The 23,075-nt window shown below is 45.6% G+C and overlaps 1 protein-coding gene across 1 annotated transcript in view; it reads right to left on the reverse strand.

The window, feature by feature from the left end:
• The window catches only part of LOC133953467 (protein sidekick-1-like), a 93,964-nt gene that overhangs the window by 32,369 nt on the left and 38,520 nt on the right, over window positions 1-23,075 (reverse strand). Inside the window, exons 14-24 of the mRNA XM_062387392.1 lie at window positions 22,477-22,658; window positions 19,337-19,452; window positions 15,743-15,938; window positions 12,739-12,837; window positions 11,601-11,792; window positions 7,946-8,067; window positions 7,317-7,429; window positions 5,587-5,737; window positions 3,982-4,222; window positions 3,658-3,773; window positions 476-662 (exon numbers count right to left, since the gene is read on the reverse strand). Coding sequence (XP_062243376.1) covers window positions 476-662; window positions 3,658-3,773; window positions 3,982-4,222; window positions 5,587-5,737; window positions 7,317-7,429; window positions 7,946-8,067; window positions 11,601-11,792; window positions 12,739-12,837; window positions 15,743-15,938; window positions 19,337-19,452; window positions 22,477-22,658 — 1,715 coding nt within the window. The remainder of the gene's footprint in view (window positions 1-475; window positions 663-3,657; window positions 3,774-3,981; window positions 4,223-5,586; window positions 5,738-7,316; window positions 7,430-7,945; window positions 8,068-11,600; window positions 11,793-12,738; window positions 12,838-15,742; window positions 15,939-19,336; window positions 19,453-22,476; window positions 22,659-23,075) is intronic.

The raw sequence follows: 23,075 nt of genomic DNA on the forward strand, positions 1-23,075 counted from the left end.
AATGAGAAAATCTTTTCAAACGTGACACTGTTTGATAGAGGTAGAGTGTGTGTGAGCGAGTGAACCAGACTCTCTCTGTTTGCACGTGTGTGTGTGTGTCTGTGTGTGCGCTTGTGTTGTATTATTCTGAAATACCACAGTGGGTTGCTGGCATCCTGAAAAGTCTGCCATGGTTACCACATCTCTGCGAGAGATCTGAAGATATCTACACACACACAGACACACACACACACACACACACACACACACACGTCTACACAACGTGTTCTCCGAGTTTAGACAGGGGAGGGGTTCTGATGGATGAGCTGAACCCGCTGGGTGATGGGTGCAGCGGTGGAGAGACGGGCTGCGCTGACAGCTGAGGTGCAAGGAGGTGAAACACAGCTTCAGAGGTGAGACGGAGGCGAAAGTGTTGAAGAAGCTGCGGAACAGAAAGGTCAGCGATCACAGGGAGACACACTGAGACAGATCCTACCGTCCTCTTTGGTCCGGAGCAGGACGGGGGGGCTGAGGGGGCCGTCCCCGAGCTGCGTGTAGGCCAGAACCTGCAGCACGTACACCGTGTAGCGCCGGAGGAGCCGGAGGAGCAGCGACACGTTGCCTTCTCCTTCTGTCACCTGAACACTGGGAGGAAGGTCCGAGTCCTTCTCACTGAAAAACACCTGGACACAGACACACACACAGCAACAAGTTACACACAAATCCACGTACACAATCACAGATAGAGATAAAAACTATTTGTGATATTCTATACTTTTGTTATTGTCAACAGAGAACAGAACCAGCAGTGAGTTACTCTTTCAGTAATTTGAGTTTCTGACTCATCCCTGAGTCTGTTTGTTTCTAACTAGGACATAAATCTTTAAAGCAGCTCTACTAATAATGGCTCCTTGGACGGGGGAGAGGTCACTTGTTGGGATGAACCCACACACAATTATCTCCACAGTTCCCCACAGTGGTTTGCAGCTTTGTTTCATTTCTCAGCCCGTTGATTCCACTGTTTCTGTTCAGTCTGGATCAGACAGGGTGGTTTCTGACTGGGGGAAGACCAGAGAGGTCAAAGCTCCACTGCCCAGCTCACCCACCAGTACACAGAGCCGTTCATCCACCATTTACCATTTCCTCAAAGTTGGAGAAAGCTGCATTGCAACTTTTCAGTGCATTATTTTCATTCATATCCATGGAACTCTCCTGTATTTGTTGACTTCAGGTGTTTATAATGTGGCTTCTGGACAGGTAGGATCAAACAGGTGGGTGTCTTCGAGACTGAGCTGAAAGGAGAGTCAGTAATGGACTTGTGTTCCCAGGACAGGCAGGTACATGAGTACAAATGAATGCTGCTGGATGTGTAAATACCATCTCAGTCGGTAACTTCACATTTGAAGTGTTTATTAGCAGAACATACTTAGAGTTCGGCCTCTAGGCTGCGACCTCCCCCCTCCCAGAGAAGTGATTATGTAGAGATAATGGGAAGTGAGGAGCAAATATCATTAAATCATACTCAATCGACAGGCACAGCAATACTGACCCAGGGCAGCGGAGGCACTGCCGAGCAAGGGGGGGAGATGGGAAATATTTCCATCTCAAATAGACCAATCACACTGGGAGGGTGCGTGTGATGGAGAACTGTGCAAAGAGGTCACATGACTCCTTCAAGAGCTTCAGTGCTCCTGCCCTCAAACCCAGAATCAGTTATAATAGATTTCAAACTGGTGTTAAACAGGTGGTAGATGTAAAAGAGCAACAACTTCTCAATCAATAATAAAAGGTAGCATTCGGAGGTGTGGAAGTGATTCAATACAGGGCCCGTGTTCATGGTGCTGGAGTCACACACACACTTGCCTCACAGGGTTTCACAGTGTGAAGGAACGAGTCAGACAGTGAGACGCTGTGGCTCACAGCGGAGGATGGTGGGCGCAGAGGAATCGGTGAAATCAGATTTGGCAGGAGAAGACTGCTTTTTTTTGGTCTTTTCACCACATTTCAACAGAAACATCTATTAAAAAAAAATCTCCAGTCCCCACAAATTTAAAAACACAAATCAGCACACACCGTGCTTCCACTGGCACCGGGTTCCAATTTGAACACGTGTCAAGAACTGTTTCTTTTTTCCTGTTCGTTCTTTCTCCCTCTGTTTTTCATGTTCAAGAACTCGCTGCCCCTCTCTAAATCATTCTGAAGGAAAATGTCAACTCTTAAGTGTCTGAAAAGAGAAATGGTGGTGTGGCAGGAGGCTGGAGAGCGACGTCTCGGAGGGAAGGTGCCGAGGAGCCGCTGCTGGCAGCCACTTCTCCTCTATCAGCATGGCTGGCATTTAGCTCTGCTGTGAGGCTCAGGAAGGCAGGAGGAGACACACAGATGGGGGGGGGGGGGGAATGTGCTTTGGGGGTTGGCCCAACATATGACCTGAATTTTTACATTTTTAAAATACAGGAATCGCCGTTTTTTAATCACAGGCTGTTTTCCTCTGTGTATGAGTTAATCTAGAAGACGACCAAATTGAGGATAAGACCCCCCCCCCCCTCTTTAAAGCTTTGTTCTGCTGTATTTTCTTTGAGTGGCGATTAAGAGCCCTACTCAATGGCACTTTTATGTCGGGAAACATATTTTGCATGAGCTTTCTCTTTATTAAATCTTCCGTTCTGAAGATGTCGTAGGGGGCAACATATGCCCCCGCTGAACGGGAAAACCAATATTACAAAAAAACGGGCACTTGTCTTTTCTTTATTTTAAAAATCAAACAGGGAAGTGGAGTTCATTATAATGAATCCCTGGAGGGGCTGCGTGGGAGCTCGCAGAAGGCAAGTGGAGCTACACTGGGTGCAGAAGAAGGGGTGTGTCTGCCGGTAAGTGGTGCACTCAGGCAAAAATGAGTGCACCTTTCACTTCGCCCTGTATTTAATCCAGCTTTTCTTTTTTTTTTTCGTTTGCAGAAGCCTGCACATCAGAGAATGTCATTTCATCACCGGCGGAGGTTTCAGCAAAACTCAATTCTCCAAGTTGGAAATGAAAGAAAAAGAACGAGCTGGGATTTGGCAGACGTGGAAACATGTGAGAGCTTAAGTGGGTCGTGCCAGTCCGGACTTAAATACCGATGCAGAAGTGTATTCAACTCGTGTGTGCACGTGTGCTCAACACACCGCTGGCTCCTGCCTCAACTTCTGCTCCTGTTTCAGGATTCTAAAAACAAAACGCCCTCAGGAGCCAGCAGGCTTTATGGATTATTCTCTTTTTATTCAGACACACGTGTAAATCCAGCCATTGTTTCTACTGCGACATGATACAAGCTGTTTTATGAAAGAGTATTAAACATGAAAGCCTGGCTCATCTGAATGACCCCCCCCCCACACACACACACACACACACTCCTTTACCCCCCCTAGTTCCTTATAAAGGAAGAAACATAAAACTGCAGCAGTTACAGGATGTTACATCATATTTGTGCTTTATCAGACATTTGTGTGTCCGTGTCAGTGTGTGTGTCCGTGTCCGTGTCAGTGTGTGTGTGTGTGTGTGTGTGTGATGGAGTTGGAGGAAGTGGTAATGGACTGAGGGAGTCGAGTGAAAATGTGAGGATGGAATGGGGCGGTGTGTGTGTGTGTGTGTGTGTGTGTGTGTGTGTGTGTGTGTGTGTGTGTGTGGAAGAGTTTTAAACACCTTATATCCAAGTATGACTCCATTTCTCTGAGCCCGGGGCAGAGGCGACCACTTGAGCAGGATCTGGGTGGAACTCACAGCCTCAGCAGAAACATTCATCGGAGTTCCAGACGGAACTAGATGAACACACACACACAGAGAAAGAGAGAGAAAGAGAGAAAGCTCATTGCTACTTGCTCTCTAAACCAAGCTTTGATTTGATCTGAATCATCTCCATCTTCTCCTCTGTCTCTCCATCCATCTTTCCCTCAGGTGAACAGAGGGAGTGTGCAGAGAGGCTCTACTGGACTCTAGCAAACAGGAGAGAGGAGTGAACCTTCGTACCGGATTCTGCCGTCTTTGCAGCGATGGTGTTACTCCAGGGTCCAGGTCCTATGGAGTTGTAGGCCTGTATCTGGACCTGGTACTGGGTCCAGGGATTCAAGCCCTCTATCGTGGCCTCAGCGGTCTCCCCTGCTCCCTCCGCATCGTCCACTCTGTCCTCCCCCTGCCCGTCCGTCCTCCACACACGCAGCCGGTAGCCCACGGTCTCTGGGCTGCTGTTGTACTCGGACTCAGGAAGAGGCTGCAGAGTGAAGACCAGGTGGGAGAACAAAGAGCAGATTAGAATTTATCTATATAACACCGAATCACAGCTTACACTCTCTCAAGGCTCTTTACATACTGAGGCGAGGACCTTGTGATATTATAGACAGGTGGTTAAATTAGATAATAACTTCTCAAACAACTTTTAACTTCTGCAAATGAATCAAAAAAAAGACCCAGAATATTGTTATTTATCTGACGTGTGTCAAACTCTGAAGTGCATCCTAAAAACCTGCTCCTCCTCTGACACCCCATCTCCTGCTCCTCCTCTCGCCAGCTTCTCCCCGTCCTCTTCCCCCACTGTCATCCTCTTTAACGTGCTTCCCCTCTCATTTCCTGTCACCCCCCCCCCCCCCCCCCGCCCTCCTCCCCCCTGACTGTCACCTCATCATCTCTGCCTGTGACCCACCGTGTCATTATGCATTACAGCCCCAGTCACCTAAATTCAGCGCCTCACAATCACTTCTACAGGAGCGTTTAGTTTGCTCACAGTGTGTAAATCCACATTATTAGATCTTAACCAACAATGTAGAGCGGCGGCTCCGTGCCGTGCAGCAGATAAGGTCGTGAGACACCCAGTCATTTTAAATACCCCCGTGATTTAGCCCGGCTTAGCATTTAGGAGCCATAATACAGAATGTCACATTAGCTTTATTACCCTTAATATGCAGCTTAGAATAATAGCCTTAGCTGAAACCATTGTGATGGTTCCACTACAGCAGAGGACCTAGCATGCTGCAGCTCAGGCTGGGCACTAACATGCAGGTGGAATCCCATTAGCATGCTGCATAGGTAGCCAGGAGCGACTCAGTGTCTGTGTCTGATTTGACAGGCTCTTTTTCTCATTCCAGCTCTTAAATGGAAAAATACTCTGCCCTCCATTTATGTTATAATAGAAGAAGAGAAGGGGGGAGAGGGGGAGAGGGGGGGGGGGGTGGAGGGCAGGAACAAGAGCAAAAAAGAAAAGACAGAGAGGAGAAAATTATATTTCAGTTTGTGCTGCGAGCAGTCCGCAGGGTGAAGGGGGAATGTGACAGATTAGTTTTAGCACTGATAACCAGGAGAGACACTGATTATAGGCTGTCATCCACTCAAGCTGTTCAGTCCTGCTGCTGGAGAGCAAACGTGCACACGCATACACACACACACACACACACACACACACATACACACACGCACAAACACAGAGCAGGTGCACGGAGATGCAGAGCGAAGGAACACAAAAGAAAATCCCCTTCAGTCAAATTAGCTCTGTTTGAAGAAGTGTAACGGGGCGAGGAGCAAGGTTTTACAGTTTTGGAGTGAAGTGTGTGTCTCTCTGTGTGTGTGTGTGTGTGTGTGTACCATCCAGCTGAAGTGCAGACTGGACTGTGTAGCAGACAGCAGGGTGAGGTTAGAAGGGTGCGTGTCAGGTGCCGCCTGCAAGGTCTGAATCAGCCTGGAGGGGGCGCTCATGGGACTGGCTCCGACGATGTTCACCTGACGCAGCCTGAACCTGGAGAGGAAACCAAAACAAGTCAAAGTTGAGTTTATTTGTCATGAGGAGAACCAGCACCATGAACACTGTAGAATAATGTCCACTGTGGGAAGATAACCACTCTGATAATGTCACCGTGATCCAGTCGGGCTTGGAAAATAAAAGCATGAGTTACAAAGCAGAGGTGTAAAGTTTGAAAGTCCCTGCTTCATTAGACAAGGATGATAAGTGTTATGGTAATAAGATAAATTAGCAGGTAAATTACATTTGCATGGATAGAACAGATAACATCTAAGTTATGTGATTGTTTTATGAGAAATAATCACATTGTGACCAAACTTAAGAAGTTATTTCAAAACAGAATTGCCCCTAAAGTTGGACATTGGGGTAAAGTGCCCTCGCTGATTACACAGTGCTGCTCTAGAAGCAAGTAATGCATGATGCAGACTGAGAAGTAAAAGTACTGTAGAGATCCACAACACACTGGAAAAGAGGCATTCAAAGTATAACACATGTCAACAAGACAACCACACGTCACACTGATAGTAGAGAAAGACTATTTTTTCGAGTATTTGGTTTAATTTCTAGAAAGATCCTCTGTTTTATTTATTACAGAACATAAATATAAAAAAAGAAAACATTTTTACACTATGGCATCCTTCAGGTGAAACTCCTCTCAAGGGGATTTCAGAAAAAAGCGACTGACGTGTCGCCGAATAGAATTAATCCGAATATCAGTCAGAAAAAAAGAACCGTAACCTGTTGACAGACACAAACGTTCAGCCACGAGGGAGCGATTGTGTCTCTGTGTTGGATCTAAATGCCTCCGTGCCTCAGTGTGGGTGTGAGTGACAAATATACGTGCGGGCGGGCGAGCGAGAGACTTCATCTGTGACTCGTGGTCCCAGCGTTGGGAGATAGAGAGCCGGGCGTAAAGAGGAACTTAGAGCGAGGGATAAGGCACACACACACAAGTGCCTCGCTTCATCTAATGTCCCAGTGGTGTCGCCTGTGACAACATAATCCCTGTGAGTGCACAAAGTGTGTACACACACACACACACACGTACCGCAATCCCATTTCAGATGAAGACGGAGATACAAAGATCGAGAGGCAGAGATAGACATATAGATAGAGAGGGGTGGGGGGGGGGCTGTTCTGAGTGGGGATAGATCACATTTACAAACTGCCGGCTCCCCATGGCCCTTGAGCAGGGATTACAGACACTCCTCTCTCCTCCTCCTCCTCCTCCGTAATGCTCTCTGCTGCCCTTCCTGCTCTCTCTCCTCCTTCCCTCCTACCTCTTAGCTATTTAAGATGGGGGTGTGTGTGTGTGTGTGTGTGTGGGGGGGGGGTAATAAGGATCTGCATGCAGCAGCAGTGAAGGTGCTGACAAACAGAAAAGTCTCAGATGGAACTGTCTCTCTGTGTGATTTATCTAACTTCACCTGAGTTGAGCAATGCTGCAGATTCTGCCGGGTGTGTGTGTGTGTGTGCGTGTGTGTGTGTCTGGTTTGTATCACCGGACTGTGGTTTGTATCACCGGACTGTGTGCTCGTGCAGGTGAACAGGTGACCCGTGTGTGTTTGCCGCTCACCTGTACTGAGTGAACGGAGCGAGGTTGGGAATCTCCAGCGTGTCTGCATCTGGCTGGTTGTCCTCCTGGTGGACGAGTCCCCACGCCTCCTCTTTCCCGTCCTCCTTCACCACCTGGAATGGAGAGATGTGACACTTAGTCCCTGGTCACACACGTCCGTCCAATCAAAAAAGTGGACAAGTTCCTCTGCTTCCTGAATGTGTCTCCTTCGATCACTTGTGATTGGACCCTACTTCCCCACCTCTATTCCCAAATCATCACGTACATCATTTGTTGGTTTTGTTTTTTTGTGAAGATTAAAATATGTTGTTACACCAATTTCACTGTTTGTGTGTTGGTGCGTGTATTGGTGTGTGTTTGTGTGTGTGTCTCTGTGTGTGTTGGCATGAGAGAGATAGACAGAAAGAGAGTGAGCAGTGAAAGGAAGTACTGAATGAATCAATGCTGTGTGTTTTTATTTCGTTATAAAAGATTTTACCCATTAGAAAAACAAAATGGCACATGCGTCTGGTTCTGAGTGACCGGGTCTCAGGTCACATTCGGCTGCGCTCAGATCTGATCTTAGCGCTGACCACTTGCGATCATATCTCTCCGGAGCCGGATGTTAATCGGGGCTCTAACACACTCACCTGTCCTTCTACGATCCATCGGGATATCGCCGTCTTCCCGTCGGAACCCGGGCGGAACCGCAGAGTCGCTGTGCGAGGGCTGATGTTGGAGATGACTAAGTTGGACGGAGCTCCGGGAAGTTCTGCAGATAGAAAACAGAGAGAATCCTTCCTCACTCAAAGATACAACCAGAAGGAAAAGGAAGAAAATCCCTTGAGAAGGAAAACAGTGCAGCCAATAGGCCACCATCATACCTTTTTACGGGTGTATAAAATATTTACAGTCCTAAATCTGTGAGATTGTTGCTTCCACAATAATGTTATTTATGAAAAGAAAAATAGTCCCCACTGCATTATTGATGTTTCAATAGTAGGTTACACTTTCTTTGAAATAAGAACCACCTCCAGCTGCTGGAGTGAGAGGAACCAGGTAAAATAGGAATTTATATAAAGACCAGTGGGTTTTTACACTTCAGTGAATTATTTTGAATAAATGGATCAAAAACTTTACACTTTTACTTTTACTGTAGAGATTTTTCCTTCAGTGGATAAATACGATTAAATTTGCCCAAATCTGACAAACAAGGTCACAACTGCTACATGGTTTAAAATGCTCTTACAATAACAATAATAACAGAGAAGAGAAAAGGAGGAAATGCAGGTCGCCAATAATGAATTCAGAACAAAACAGATTGCGAGTCGGGGTGAGCTAATCCAATCCTTTTCTTTTCGTCCATGCTTGGTTATTATAAAGGAAAAATAAAAGATTGGTCACAGAAAGCAAATATGTTAATTTTAGTAAAGCTCCTGCTCCTATGCTCCCTCTCTCCCCCTCCCCCCCCCCTCTCCCTCTCTCTGTCAGAGCAATTTATTTCATATTTCTGAGCTTGGCAATACAATACACTCAGATAAATCTGCACACCAGTGGAGGCGAGAGGTGAATTAAATGCACAGTTCACTAAAGTCCATTTAAGGCCAATAAATGTCTGAGTAGGCAGCAGGGCTCATAAATTATGTTTGACCCATTATTATTCCAGCATTGTTCTATCTCCGAGGGAATACTGAGTGACGGGAACCCGGGTAATGTTGCTGAACAGCCGTGGACGCCTTATTAGCTCGGCCGGTCGGCGAGGAAGAGGAGAGGAGGACAGAATCGAGACAACAGACAAGGAGGGAAGGTTGTTGTTCTTTGTTGTCAGCAGGATTACGTAACAATAAGTGACTGGATTTACACGACAACTTGCTGGAACATTGTGTTTCCCCTCGGGAATAATTCATAAATCTTAATGAAAGAAACAAAATCTGGTTTATTTGGAGGACAGATATTTATGAGTGTGTGTAGTTTGGTGCAGATTGGATTCACAGGGACTGTTGGGCCTTGGTGGAGGTGTATGTGCTCTTCTAGTCTGTGGACTATTACAGAATGTCTCTGGTTCAACTCCACAGAGTGACAAAAAACATACCTGGATCTTTTCAAGTCCAAGAAGACTCTCCCTACCCCACTGCCCCTGAGCAAGGCACCTATGGCTGCCCACTGCTCTGTATGTTGACTGTGTGTGTGTTGTGTCCTGCTACGTTCACACGGATGGGTCAAAAGCAGAGGACACATTTCCCCCATTTGCATGTAGTGTGTCTGTGCATGTGTGTGGGACCAATAAATGAATCTTGAATCTTGATCAATATGTTCATTTGATCACCACAAAAAAACAAGTTTCTTTGTGAGGATTAATTAAAAATAATTAGACAGTGAGTGTCTTCCACAGCTGGGAAAGTTCTTCACACTCCAAAGCACAACAATCCAGTTTCCACTTATTCAGCTTGAACACAGAGAAAACTGCAGAATCACAGAATCAGTGGCGATGAGCACGTTTCTCACTCAGCACGTGCTTCCTGTTGGAGTCCATGTTTCTGTCACATTCAAGCTGTAGGCTGCACTGAATCATGTGAACAAACTAATTCATGTATATAACACACAGTGGAGCATCTACCTCCATTTTCATCGACATCCATGAATGAGTCTCTGGGAAATCGATAGAAAATGTAGTGTTAAGGAAAACGAGAAGAAGTTCCTGGATCTGCTTCCTAATCCAGATCCGCACTCAATGCCTTCCCTCATCCTTCCACCAAGTTCAGTAGAAATCCATCCAGTAATTTTTTTTGCATAATCTTGCTTAAAAAAAACAAACAAACCAACATCACATAAACCTCCTCCGAGGACGTAAACATGTCTCAGTTTGAACTCTTCAATCAGAGCTGAATATTCTGCTGGAAGACGGAGGCCACGTGTGACGCCGGCTCGGGAGACGGAAACTCTGAAGTGTCTTTAAACCGTCAAGTCCCAAAAAAAACAAATTAACAAACGGCTTGTGTCTGTTAATGAAATTTACATAATCAAAAGATCTAAACGGTCTCGCTTCAGAGCCACTTTCCAACCACGTCTCCTCAGGGTGTTGGGTTTGATATCCCCGTGCTCGGGTGTGATCCGCTGTGATCCATCGAATTCTGCTGCAGCAACACAAACCCTCACATTTGCGTCACATGGCAGAACACATGTATCTGTAAAGATGGTGAATAGAACATCTCAGGGGGAGATCTTTTTCATTGGGACTATATAACTCGACTGGGGTCCAGTTAGTAAGGAAACAAGAGAACTCTTCCTCTCTGGAAACCAGTCAAGTACATGTGTACGACAAAAGACAAATTACAGCCATCAGCCTCCATCCCTCTGTAAGTGCATACAGCCAACTTGTGAGGGTTGTAATGTGGAAATGTTGATATCAGCTGCCTGGCTCAGATGAATGACAAAACTCTCTCAACTCCATGAATACATGAATAAATAAACAAGACAAGAATCTAATGCTCAGTGGATCTCTCTCTCTCTCTCTCTCTCTCTCTCTCTCTCTCCGCTCGTTCTTCACTCCTTCTTTCTAATCTTCAGCCCTCTGTCTTTCCTTCAGTCTTTTGCTTTCATGAATTAATGAATAACCCCAGAATCTAAAAAGTGTCTGTTTCCATCTTTCTCTCACTCTTTGTGCGCTTTTATTTATAAATTAATAATCAGAAAATGTTAGGACAAAAAAATCCTGCAGCCGCCCTTTCTTTCCCTCCATTCTCCTCCACCTCCTCTCAGTCCAGCCTTTGGTCTTCCCTGTCTTCAAAGATTGCATTTATCTTCTGTGTTCCCTGCTCGTCCCTCATTATATTTCTCTATCTGTTCTCTCGTCCTCAGTTCTGTTCTTTGATTGTCTCTCTTGCCCTCTCTCTCCCATCATTCCTGCAGCCCCCCCACCCCCCCCTCCCTACACTTTGGCTATTTGCAGTTAATCATCACTAATAATGATTGCAACTTGGCCTTAGTCCAGTCAAACAAACTCATCATGCATCCAGTGTGCACATAGAATACACAACACACAACACACACAAATAAACTGCACACTATAGCGCTGTCTAAGATGCTGTAAATGACTAAGTCTTGTGTGTGTGTGTTTGTGTGTGTCTGTGTGTGTGTGGAGTGAGTGATGATTCATGGACGCACAGTTACAGCCACTTATCAGCCTGAGGAAAGACAATGGCATCGTAAGAGCTCATCATTCATATTCACTCTGGGACACGCACACAGGAGAAGAAACCTTCCTTTAATGTCCCTGTCAGCTCCACTTGTGTGTATTTATTGTACCTGGTGGGACTCCGGTGGAGATGGTGGAGGACGTGACCACGCCCCTCCCTGCGGCAGTGAGCGCCGCCACCTGGAGCGAGTACGCGGTGGTGGAGGTGAGGCCGGTCAGCTGGTACCGAAGCGTGGAGTTGGAGAGAGAGCGCTCCTCACGACTCGACTCTTTGTCGGACACCTCCCACCACAACACGTAGCCTGCGGGGAGCAGAGCACATGCTGGGTTAATAAAGGTGTTCATGATAAAGGTAATAAGGGTAATAAAGCTGCATGCAGACACACACACATGCACACACACACACATAATGAGATGTACAGAGCCAAGAAGGAGGGAGAGTGTGTGGGTGGGGTAACTACAGTCGAATCCCTGTCTGTCCCTTTGCATCTTCACAGTCATGCATCACACTCCACCACCTCCCGACGTGTGTGTGTGTGTCTGTGTGCGTGCGCTGCCACTTGTGTGTAACGCCCTGGAGAGAGTGAATGGTCCCACATCTGTCTCCTTGCTCAGCAGGTGCTGGAGGAGAAGCAGGTTGAGGAGAAAGGAGTAAATGTGGAAGGTGACCTTGAGTTAATAACAATTTCCCCACTCTGGAGTGTGAGAGCCGACTGTGAAGGTGCAGCTGCCCGGTGCTGTTACACTGGGCTCTCCTTGTGCAGGTGCCTGATGAATGTTTGGACATAATCCAGCCATGTCAACACACACAGACACACACTCATTCACACATACACGTATACACAATGTGGAGTAATCGCTTTAAGGTGGCCCATTTAGGATTTTATAGCCAGATTTTTCGTCGTACATATTATTTAAAAAATCTTTACCTTCACACCATGCTGCCTGCGAGCAGAGTGAGAGTTATAGTTTTGGGACACGTTCCATAGACTGTGTATTAAAATGGATTCAGACGCCGGGTCCGGAGAGAGAAGCTAATTAGGATGTGCCTGAAACCTGTATTCTCTCAAATGACCAGCAGGGTCATGTTTCTTTTCATCTATAAGAAAATGACTCTTCTTCTCACTGGATTTAAAACATCAGTAAATAGTTTCCTCAAGAGTTTATGGTCAAAACAGACAATATATCAAACTCCTACTCTCTCCAACCGAGGAGTGATGTCACGGTGGATCCCCACTTGGCTCTTACCGGTAACGATGCCGTTCTTGTCTTCAGGCTCCGCCCAGCTGACTCTGAGGGACGTGTCCAAGATCTCAGTGAAGCTCAGCTGACGCACGGGTCCAGGTGCTGAAAGAACACATCATCAGATATAAGTGTTATTATTTAGAGTATTTCATTTTGTTTCCGTTTTAAGACGATGCTCCCAGCACTCACACATCCCATTACCCACTGCTCCTAAACCTCCCACACCACCTCGTAATCACATCTGCATTGACCACCACACACATATTCAGGTGCACGCATGCCTGTCGTTTCCCATTTCATCCATGGCTCTCTAACCCCTCTCCCTGCAGAGCGCTTAAGCTATTCATCTGAGACGTTCAATAACACTTGCACACACACACACACACACAAACACACACACAGACACACACACACACAAACTCCTTCCTTACCGACGGCGGACTGATGCCAACAAACAGTGAACCACTATTTTTAGTCGTTTTGATGAAAGAAGAGAAGTTATTAAACCTTCTCTTTCATAATATAATTGTAGAACTGCTTTTTCAATCCTTTTCTTTTTCAGATAAAAAGAGAATTGCACATGATCCGAGTTTTCCTCCAACACGTCGAGTTATTTGGTCCGAGACAGTTGGGTTCAGAATCTTCGAGTTCTTCACTCTTTTCATCTCGATGTTGGAATTAACCGAGGACTGAACCCACAACCTCCAAACTTCAGAGCGCTGCTGAAACACCCGGAGCCGTTTGGTCAGACACTCCTTTGCTTTTTTCTTTGAGCTGTGTTTCTCAGACCTTTTGTGTCTTCCCTTGGAAGTCGGACATCAAAATTCAATCAGTTCCTTGAGGGCTGAACCCGGAACCTCAATATTTCATTTTATTTTCTTTTTTTGGGGGAGAATTCTTTGTGTTATTAGACAGAGACAGTGGAGAAAGACATGTAGAGGGATGACATGCAGCAAAGGGCCCGGGCTGCTGCTGGGTGGATTCAGCCTTGATGGTGCTACATCCTTATCCAGGTGAAGCACAAGGAGGTCCCACCACCTGAAAGATTGAACTGTCCTCTGCCATTCGGAGACATCTGGACACCTATGAGCTGCATTGGTTGGAGCACTCGAGTCTTCACTTATGGAGTTGAGCTTCAAAATTCACTGAGCCTGAAGCCTAGAACTTCAAAGCAGTCGTCTAACAAGCTGAGCTATTTAGTTCACAACTGTTCCACCCTCTGTCTTTGACTTCTTTCCTTTTGGTGCTGTCCAGAGGAAATCCCTGGCACCACCTCTGGCAGATCCTAGTGGCCAAGTGGAAAGGCACTGGAGTGACTGGACAATTCACAAGTTTTACTGTTGTAGGTTTAATCCTGCGGCAACTCATTAAACTTTGAAGATCTTCAGTCACAGGAACGCTCAGAGGCGAAGAGGACTGTGTGGTAGTTTTGGCGTTGTGAGTTCGACGCCTGAGTTTATGAACGTCCACAGATCGTCCAAGTGTCTCTCTTCAGGGAATAGGAGGACAACTCTTGTTTCTAGACAACTTCCTCTTGAAAAGAAGTTGTGAGTCTGATCCTCATGAGACTCAGTGAGTTTTATACCCAGAAGACTGTTGGAGGAGAGCTACCTCTGTGAAAGGGACTTGCTCACATCCTGTGTTTATTCCTAACTGTAAGCCTCCAGTGATGCAGTACCCTCCTGCTGCTTGTTTGTGTCCTTAAAACACCATTTCCTTTTTGTATTTAAGTAGAGTGGTTCCTTCAGTGTAGTTTGAGGCTACAACCACACACACTGAACATCTGCTTTCACTGATCATGTATGTGCAGGTGTAAACAGGAAGCTGTGGGTTGTTTAGATCCAGAGGACAGAGCAGGGATTTCTTTTCTTGGACCGATGAGGAGGGGGAAGTGGAAGTGTTTCCTAATCAACGCTGGTGGTGGAGTAGAGGGTGATAAGACCCAATCAGCCCCGGGTCTCTGTCAGTCCAGATTAGAACCCAGCCCTGGATTTGTCAAACAGTGTTTTCATAGGTTCTGTCCTCAGCTTTAGAGGCTTGAAAAGTAGAATGGACAGGAGGCATAAACATAGTTTAACACATTTTAAAACCAAATAGGTTAGGTGTGGATGTGGCCTGAAAACCTGCCTCAGGCTGGACATGATTCACACTGTGCAGAAACAATGTTTGTGAATGAGACTCCAACCTGCAGTATGAAATGTGATGTGTGCCGGGCCCCAACGTGGATCGAGTTAAAACACAATACAGAGTTATGGAGTTTGAGACATAATTACAGCATGATTTAAAGAATGAGGGAGAAAATGTGTCCTGCTAGCTCACTGGTCCACAGTGTGTAATGGCTGAGTCACACACACACACGCACACACAGACACAGACACAGACACACACACACACACACATATCATCAAGCAAGAATACACCCACCTTTAACCCTGCAACACGCCCAGCACACAATCAATAACTGGTCTCAGCTGTGTGTACATGTGCGAGTGTGTTTGTGTGTGTGTGTGTGTGTGTGTGCATGTGACGTGTGTCAATGCGTGTGTGAGCACTTGGCTTGTAATATCTCTTTCCCACTAGATAATTGCTGGCTGGTAATAATTGCTTGTCTGTCTGCCTACAGGCTATTGTGTTCATTTGACGATGCCACTGTGTGCATGTGTACTCTGCGAGTGGGAGGGGCCTCTATTATGTGTATCCGTGGAACAGCGGGCTATAAACGCCACCATACGAATCAATTCCCTTTAAAAAAAAAAGACACAGAGGAGGGGAAACTAAGAAGAAAGAGATTAAATAGGAGAGAAACTAAAGTAGGAGGCTAAGAGAGGGGGGGGGGGGGGGGGGGTGTTGGAGAGTCGATGTTGCGTAAGCAGCTTTGTATCACACAGAACCAAACAGAGCAGGTCAATACATCTCCATTATTATTCACAGGAGAGGCTGATAGAGTGATATGTTCTGGCATTATTCAAATTGAAGTGTGTGTGTGTGTGAGAGTGTGTGTACTCACTGTCCTCGTGTGTCTGCAGCATGGTGGGCGAGCTGCGGGGGCCGTCTCCAGGTGTTGTGAAGCACAAGGTGGCGCCGAAGTACCAGGTGAACTTCTTCAGGCCGCTGACGAGCCCCGTGTGGCGTGAGCCCGGGTAGTCCGGCGTGATGGTCACCACCAGGACGTCCTCCGGGGACAGCTCGGGCCAAACCAGCAGCTGAGTTCCACGAGAGAGGAGATTTATCGTTGTTGACATCTCGGTTACAAATAAATATTCATGCCAGTTAATCTGTTTGTTGTGTGTTTCCCGTATTAGTTTAGTCATGAATCTGACTCAACGGTATTAGCTCCAGGCTACTGAATTCAAATCTTGTTATTCCGGCTGCGTTTATGAGACAAAACTTATTTCTGCAAGAGTTTGGAAACAAAGTGAAGCTTTTCAAATTAGGCTGATACACAAGGGTGTTGTTGTCCTTTAAGTTTAAAACCAAATGGTTTTCACACAGTTGTGAAAAAACAATATTCGTGTTTCATTCCCCGGAAAAATAAAAACAAAACCTAAAACATCTGCATCCCCAATATATTCAAATTTAAGGATTTATTTACATATAGATGTTCCACTTAACATACATTTCTACCAGCAGGCCATTATCAGTCCTAACACTACCTGAGGATCTCAGTCCGACTAAAAGCTTCATGACAAGTGAACCCGTCTCCACTGTGGGACTTGATTTGTATTCCGAGCCACAGTGGTTTTTATTTGCGTTGTTGCTCGGTCCACAGAAACAAACAGTGAAGAGCGTACACTTACATATTCATAATGAGAGATATGAGCCAGGGGCCACTCTAAATACAGTGCACATATTTAGAGCATGAAGAAATTACTGGCTAAGTAACTTTCAGCCAAGTTTTCATCTGAATTAAGCAGAGCGATGGGCTGGTGGTGTGTAAATACAGGATGTTCATAGAGCAGCTTTATATGATAATTGAATTCACAATGTCTCTTTAATAACATATTGTTGGTGGGCGTGCATTAACATATATTTGTTATTGCTGCATTTGCCTGTAGGTGTGAAAAGAGAAAAGCTTCTATTTACATCAGAATTCAAAAAGTGACCCGTATGTCTCACGTCTCTCAGCTCACATGCTAACGCTCTCAGAGACGTCCTCTCATTTTCAGTTTGTCCTGTTTTGATAAGTTTCTACAGGCAGCTCCACTGAAGTTGGACATTGTGGGACTCAAGTTATTGTGTCCACATCGTCCTCTACACACTACAGGGACGGTCCATATCATTACAATACATCAGCTGCCTCCGTGTTCTGTCTAGATTGTGTTTTAAAAGAAAGTCTTCCACTGCACCTGCTTGTTTTTAAGATTTTAACATTATAATTTATTAGGACCAGCCTTGTTATGTGAAAGTATCCGATCAGCCAATCGTGTGGCAGAGACATGTCAGCAGCTTCACTTAATGTTCACATCAATCATCAGGTGACGTAGATTGTGGAGTTAATGTTGGTGCCAGCCAAGCTTTTTCTATAACCAATGATTTCCTGAGATTTTAACACACAACAGAAAAGTGTGAATAACAACCTGCTGTGACTTCTTTAGCATTTCACGAGCCAAAACTTCCTTCAGGGTTTTTAAAGCAGAAAGTTTACAGCATTTGTGATATATTTCCAAGTATTTCTAGTAAAGTATATACTTGCTTTCGCAGACCATCGAGTTACCTTCTGCTATTAACAGAATCTAAAAATGTCTCTGGCTTTATATCACCTCTACATTCTGCAGTAGGAACCAATCAAACAACCAACACACACTCAGGAAGTGTTATTAGGAAAAAGGCTGTTGATACCCGGAGACAGTTGATTGGCTGTTTTTCTGCCTGAAGGCTGCTGCACTGCACCCAGTTAGTCGGTGTAAAATAAGGTCCTCTATTGTAATTTATTATCGGCACAGTGTATTTTGGGTGCAGTAGAAATGTGCTGATGTGGCACCCTCGAGCTCCTGGTGCTGGTCCACTGTTTAAAGGGAGCTGGGAAGACTGGCTCTGCTGTTGCAGTAGCACAGAGGAACTGGGTCCAGAGAAGAGACAACACAACACTTCTGCTGAGACGTGTGTTATAACGTTTTCTGTATATTATTTACTGTAAACACATTTCTAAGTGAAGTCACAGAAGTTAACGAGGTTTTTATCTTCCATCCGAGAGGCTTCCTCTGTTCAGAGACAGATGAAACGTCTTCAAGACCCTCAAGGAGGTCCAGTTGTCCTCATAAAGCAGCTTCATAACCTGGATGCCTGAGAATCCTTACTGAACCCACAACCTCTTTTATACGGAAGGTCAACCTTGAGAATCTGAGCAGAATGGAATCTGTTAGATGATTGCTCCTCTTGTCAGTGTATGTTATTCACTATGACTAAGCGATACAGATGATAACCGAAGTGCGTGTCTCTAAAAACTCAGGTGTTAATAAGCCGTGGGTGTCAAGGACATTCAGGCGGAAGACTCACCAGAACTGGCTCTCCGTCTGGTAATCAGTTTTCAGCCATGTTATTAAGGGTATTGTATATATTCAGTGATCTGTGGTGGTGGTGGGAGGGGGGTGTGAAATGGAATGAGGCTTTGCTCCATGTCCCTCTTTTAATTAATATCATTATCTTCTGTCCTCTAACCAGCACAACACATCCAACACGACGCACAGCCACATGTGGAAGGCTCCAGTGATGTGAAGTGGAAGCGCCGGCAAACACACACAACATCACACAGCCACATCAAACAGATGGAGAAAAGACCATATAGTATTTATCAACTAACAACGACACCAATAGTCAGACTCTTTAAAACACACACACACACACACACACACAGACACACACAGAGCCAGTGACGCACAGCCAGAAAATGGTGTGTTTTCTTTGTCATGTTAATCAGTTCCTCTGGGTTTGGTTGGCACAGCAAAGTGAAGAATAAATCAAAAAGCAGAACTAGTACATATGGATCAATCTCTCACTATTCAGCCCTTCCCTCTCTCTCCCTGCTCCCCCCATTATCCTGCTCGCAGCTCCTGTTTTCTTAACACCATCTTTTTTTTCTATATTTAATCCTCTCTTTTCTTTACCTCACCACACTGGACTTGGCTAAGTGTGTGGGTAAACAGGAGCAGAGCAGTGCATGACCTTTGAGCCAATAGAGATGTTTTCCCCGCAAAATGTTCCCACACACCTACACACACAAAATACGGATTGTTCTCATTATTTAATTTGATTTTAGGTATTTAATCTTTGTATTTTTCCTGCTATATATGAACAACTCAGGATATTTTCAAACATGAGAGTCCAGAAACCAGGATTCATGTCTTTTTTCAACTGTTTACATTTGATCTGGTTAGTTTTGGTTTCACATAGCAATTGATGGAGTAGACTAAAGAGTTTAGGAACATCACTTAATCTGCTGCGTCTACCTACACGTCACAGAGATTGGTTTGCAGACTGGCGTGTGTCTGACGTCTTCAGACTAAAGGCGAACAAAACAAGCTCCACAAAAACATCCACATCTTTTATTTCATTGGACTCGACACAAATGTTTTTGTAATGTCACGAGTCTTGAGAGTCTTACCTTGTATCCCTGGTTGATGCCATTAATAAACTGCTGAGGTGGAGGGTTCCATGTGAAGCGGATGGTGGTCGAGTTGATAGCTACAACTTCCACTTCCTGCGGGGGTGCAGTGGGAACTACATAGAGAAATAGAGAAAACATGAGTTCAGCTTCTTCTCCATCGTGAACTAGTGGTACTGAATCATATTTCAATGTTTCCTGTTGAGACCGGGTTCTTTTTTTTAATATGAAACATTCTGCTAAGCTTGCAGAAGCTAAATGCCAAAGCCAGCCCTCTGTTCCTTGCTGCTAAATGACCTAATTTCTCAATAAAATTCATCCCATCCATTGTAATTTTGCATTTATGTGTTTTGCATATTATTACCTCGGGAGCGACTAAGTGAGATTAGCATAGTGACCCATCGGTGACGGATTCTGAACAATGGTGGGGGATCGTGGCCCGTGGCTGACGCATTAAATCTATTGAGCCTCTCGGGAGCTGACCTCAGGACAGCGGCCACAGGAAGTGAGATCCACACAGCTGATTTGTTGGTTCGGTTCTGTAGACGTATTATTCTCCTATGTAAGGAGCCCTGTCAACCTTTATTACCCAATTGATGGCTCTGCACGGCTCATGATGATTTATTGATTGAAAAAATACCATAACGATCTGTATTAATAATTAACTTACAATGGGCACTTTAAACGATTTAGTATTGCAGTCCCGTTGAGTTGGAGAGGTCACCAGAGACGTGTTTAAAAAACATTAGACAGAACTAAAGTGTCGGGGGGCAGAAAATCCTGGTTTCAACTTGTTTGTGTTCCAGATGCTCCAAAAGAGCTGAGTCATGAAGGTAGTTTTTCATCAGGAACTCAATGTCTTTTAATTGCTTTCTTTAAAAATACACACGCCTCTGCTTTTCAATGTGGCCATTAGATGGCCATCACTACTACACACAAGGGAAATCTCCGTCTGGGAAAAACTGAACTTAATATGTGTTGAATTGGTGGAGCAGCCCTTTATCTTACATTTATATCAATCTACCATCCTGACTAGAATTCATTGTTAACGCTTGTATTTGGTGGCTGCAGCTCAGGAGGTGGAGTGGTTCGATACTCGGCTCGTCCGGCCCACATGCCAGAGTGTCCTTGGGCAAGACAACGGAACATCAAATTGCTCCTGATGGCGTGTGTGTGTGAATGAGATGCATGATGAGATGGTATCGAGGAGCTGTGTGAATGTGTGTCAGGAAATAAACATGCAAAACATACGTAATAAACTGGGGCATTCTGTGGCAGCATGGTGGCGCAGTGGGTCGCCTCCCAGCATGAAGGTTCCCAGTTTGAAGTGGGAGGGTCCTTCTGTGTGACTTTGTGTTACATATGTTCTCCTCATGTTTGTGTGGGTCGGATTTCCAGTCCAGAGACATTCAAGTTGGCGTTGGAGACTCTAAATTGACCTTGTGAACGTGAGTGGTTGTTTCTCTCTGTATGTAGATATGATGGTGCATGTCTAACAGAAACAAGCTGTAGTATATATTGTCTATATCAGTTTTTCCTATGAATAGTAGGTTATTTGTCTGGAGGGAGGTAAATATAATCCACCATGTTGTGTCTGGTTCTCACAAACTGGAGACATCTGCTTCATCCTTTCTAAAAACAGAACCTCTGTCTCCTATGTTGATTTTCATTATACATGCATCTTGATCTTCCAGCTGCTTGGTGAAAGAAAATGGATCCACGATGGCACTAAAGCCAGAAGGAGGAGAGAGGGGTGTGACTGGGAAATGTGTGTGTGTGTGTGTGTGTGTGTGTGTGTGTGTGTGTGTGTTTGTTCATGTGTGTATATTTGTGGGCGCGTGTTATGGTGATCACACTGTAAAGGGATTATGCTGATGCTGGAAAAGCCACAGTGTGATAATGCACTGTTGCATGATGGGAGTGCCCTTTGCATTTTTATATGTGAGCCGGAGAGGCCAGACAACAGGGAGAGGAGGAGGAGGAGGAGGAGGAGAAGGAGAAGTGAGCGGAGACCAGATCAAGGACTGGTGACAAATGGAGGGCGAGTGATAGTGAGACAAAGAGGGGAAGTGAACTCAGGGTTGAGCGAGGGAGATTAATTGATATTAAAGATACTCCCCCCCCCACGCTGACTGTACACCTGGGGGCCGGCCCCTAACCCCTCTCGGCTCCCAGCTGCAGATTAAACACTGAGCTCCGTCCTCTGGGGGAATCTCGTGCACGTGAAGGCAGTGTGATGGAGAGTGAGTGGGAAAAGAGAAACGTTATGTTAATGCCCAGTTCAACCACAGACTCTCAGAGACGGTGAGAGAAAAGGTCCAATCTATCAAGGCCACTCCCATTAAACCACATTAGAATAATTAATGAGCCTAACTCCCTCTCCCGAGTCCGTAAACCTGTCCTGACCTCTTGTAATAATGACTGTGAGTTTTATGTGCACATGTGGACACGTGTGTGTGTGTGTGTGTGTGTGTGTGTTTGTGTGTGGCTCGGCCCATTTGTAATAATGATAATTTACAGTCGGAATAAAAGTCATAAAGAAAAGAGCCTGTGTTTTAAAGGTGATTTAAACCCATGACCACTTCCTCTCGCCTTCCTTTACAGTCCTCACGTACATTCTTCCCCCTTTCACCACCACTCCATTGATTTATGTGTGGAGGGTTGAAAGTGTGATCCTCTGCGTAGCCATATTTACCAAAATCCAGTGCGTATTACACAATTATGTATCATATTATATATTTATAGAGCCGCATAGACACTCTCTCCCCCTGAGATGTCCCTCCAGTATGTTACAAGTCACGCCTATAGGTTCTCGTCCCAGCTGGCTGAAGCTGGTATTCCTTTCGAGGTGGCGGATTAGTGTTGACTTTAACGCTCGTCTGACCTGCGTTTACCTGGTTCCTCATCCTATCACATGAATGGACTCTGCCAGCCTCACTGCGGCTCCTCCCTCATTTCATCACCACACAATAAAGTGAAAACCTGGTGAGAGTGACCTGCCGAGTCATCAGTGCACCTTGGGCCCTGATAGAGAGGTCTCTGAATACTGGGCATGTTTTTTCAAATGATCTTTACTCAAATGAAAACAATACGTGTGTGTGTGTGCGTGTGTCTGTGTGTGTGTGTGTGTGTTGTCTTACCCCCCTGCAGAGTGTACTCGGACACAGGGCTGCTGTAGACACCCAGGCCGGCTCCGGTGTAGGCGGCCACCTGGATCTGGTATTGAGTCCAGATGATCAGATCCTTGAGCAGACAGTAGTTGGTCTCTGGGCTGCTGATGTTCTTCTCCTGGTAGTCCCCGGGCAGCCCCGCCAGTCGGTACCTGCAAACACACACAGTGTCAGATGCAACACTTGTAAAAAGGTTGTTTATAGGCGAGCAAGTGACAAGAGTAAGCAGGATGCTTTATGGAATAGACATAAATGAATGGTTCCATCTCCACACAGGATCTCTGGAGCTCGGCCAGAGTGACCTGGTCCCCTCTGTCACCGAGGCTCTTCTCCCTGAATGCTTGACCGGGCGGCAGGGAGTCCTGGTTCTTCCTGACTTCTTCCATTTAAGGATAATGGCAGCCGCCCGGATCAGACCCTCAACACAACCCCTGAGCACCGTGGGCTCTTCCTTTGACTGTTTCTGCTCTGATACGCACTGTCAGCTGTGAGCCCTTTCACTGATGGACGTGTCTTTTCAAATCATGTGCAGCTGATTGAATCTATCGCAGGTGGATTCCCACCAAGGC

This window comes from Platichthys flesus, chromosome 5, assembly GCF_949316205.1.
Source record: "Platichthys flesus chromosome 5, fPlaFle2.1, whole genome shotgun sequence".
NCBI classification, from domain to species: Eukaryota; Metazoa; Chordata; class Actinopteri; order Pleuronectiformes; family Pleuronectidae; genus Platichthys; species Platichthys flesus.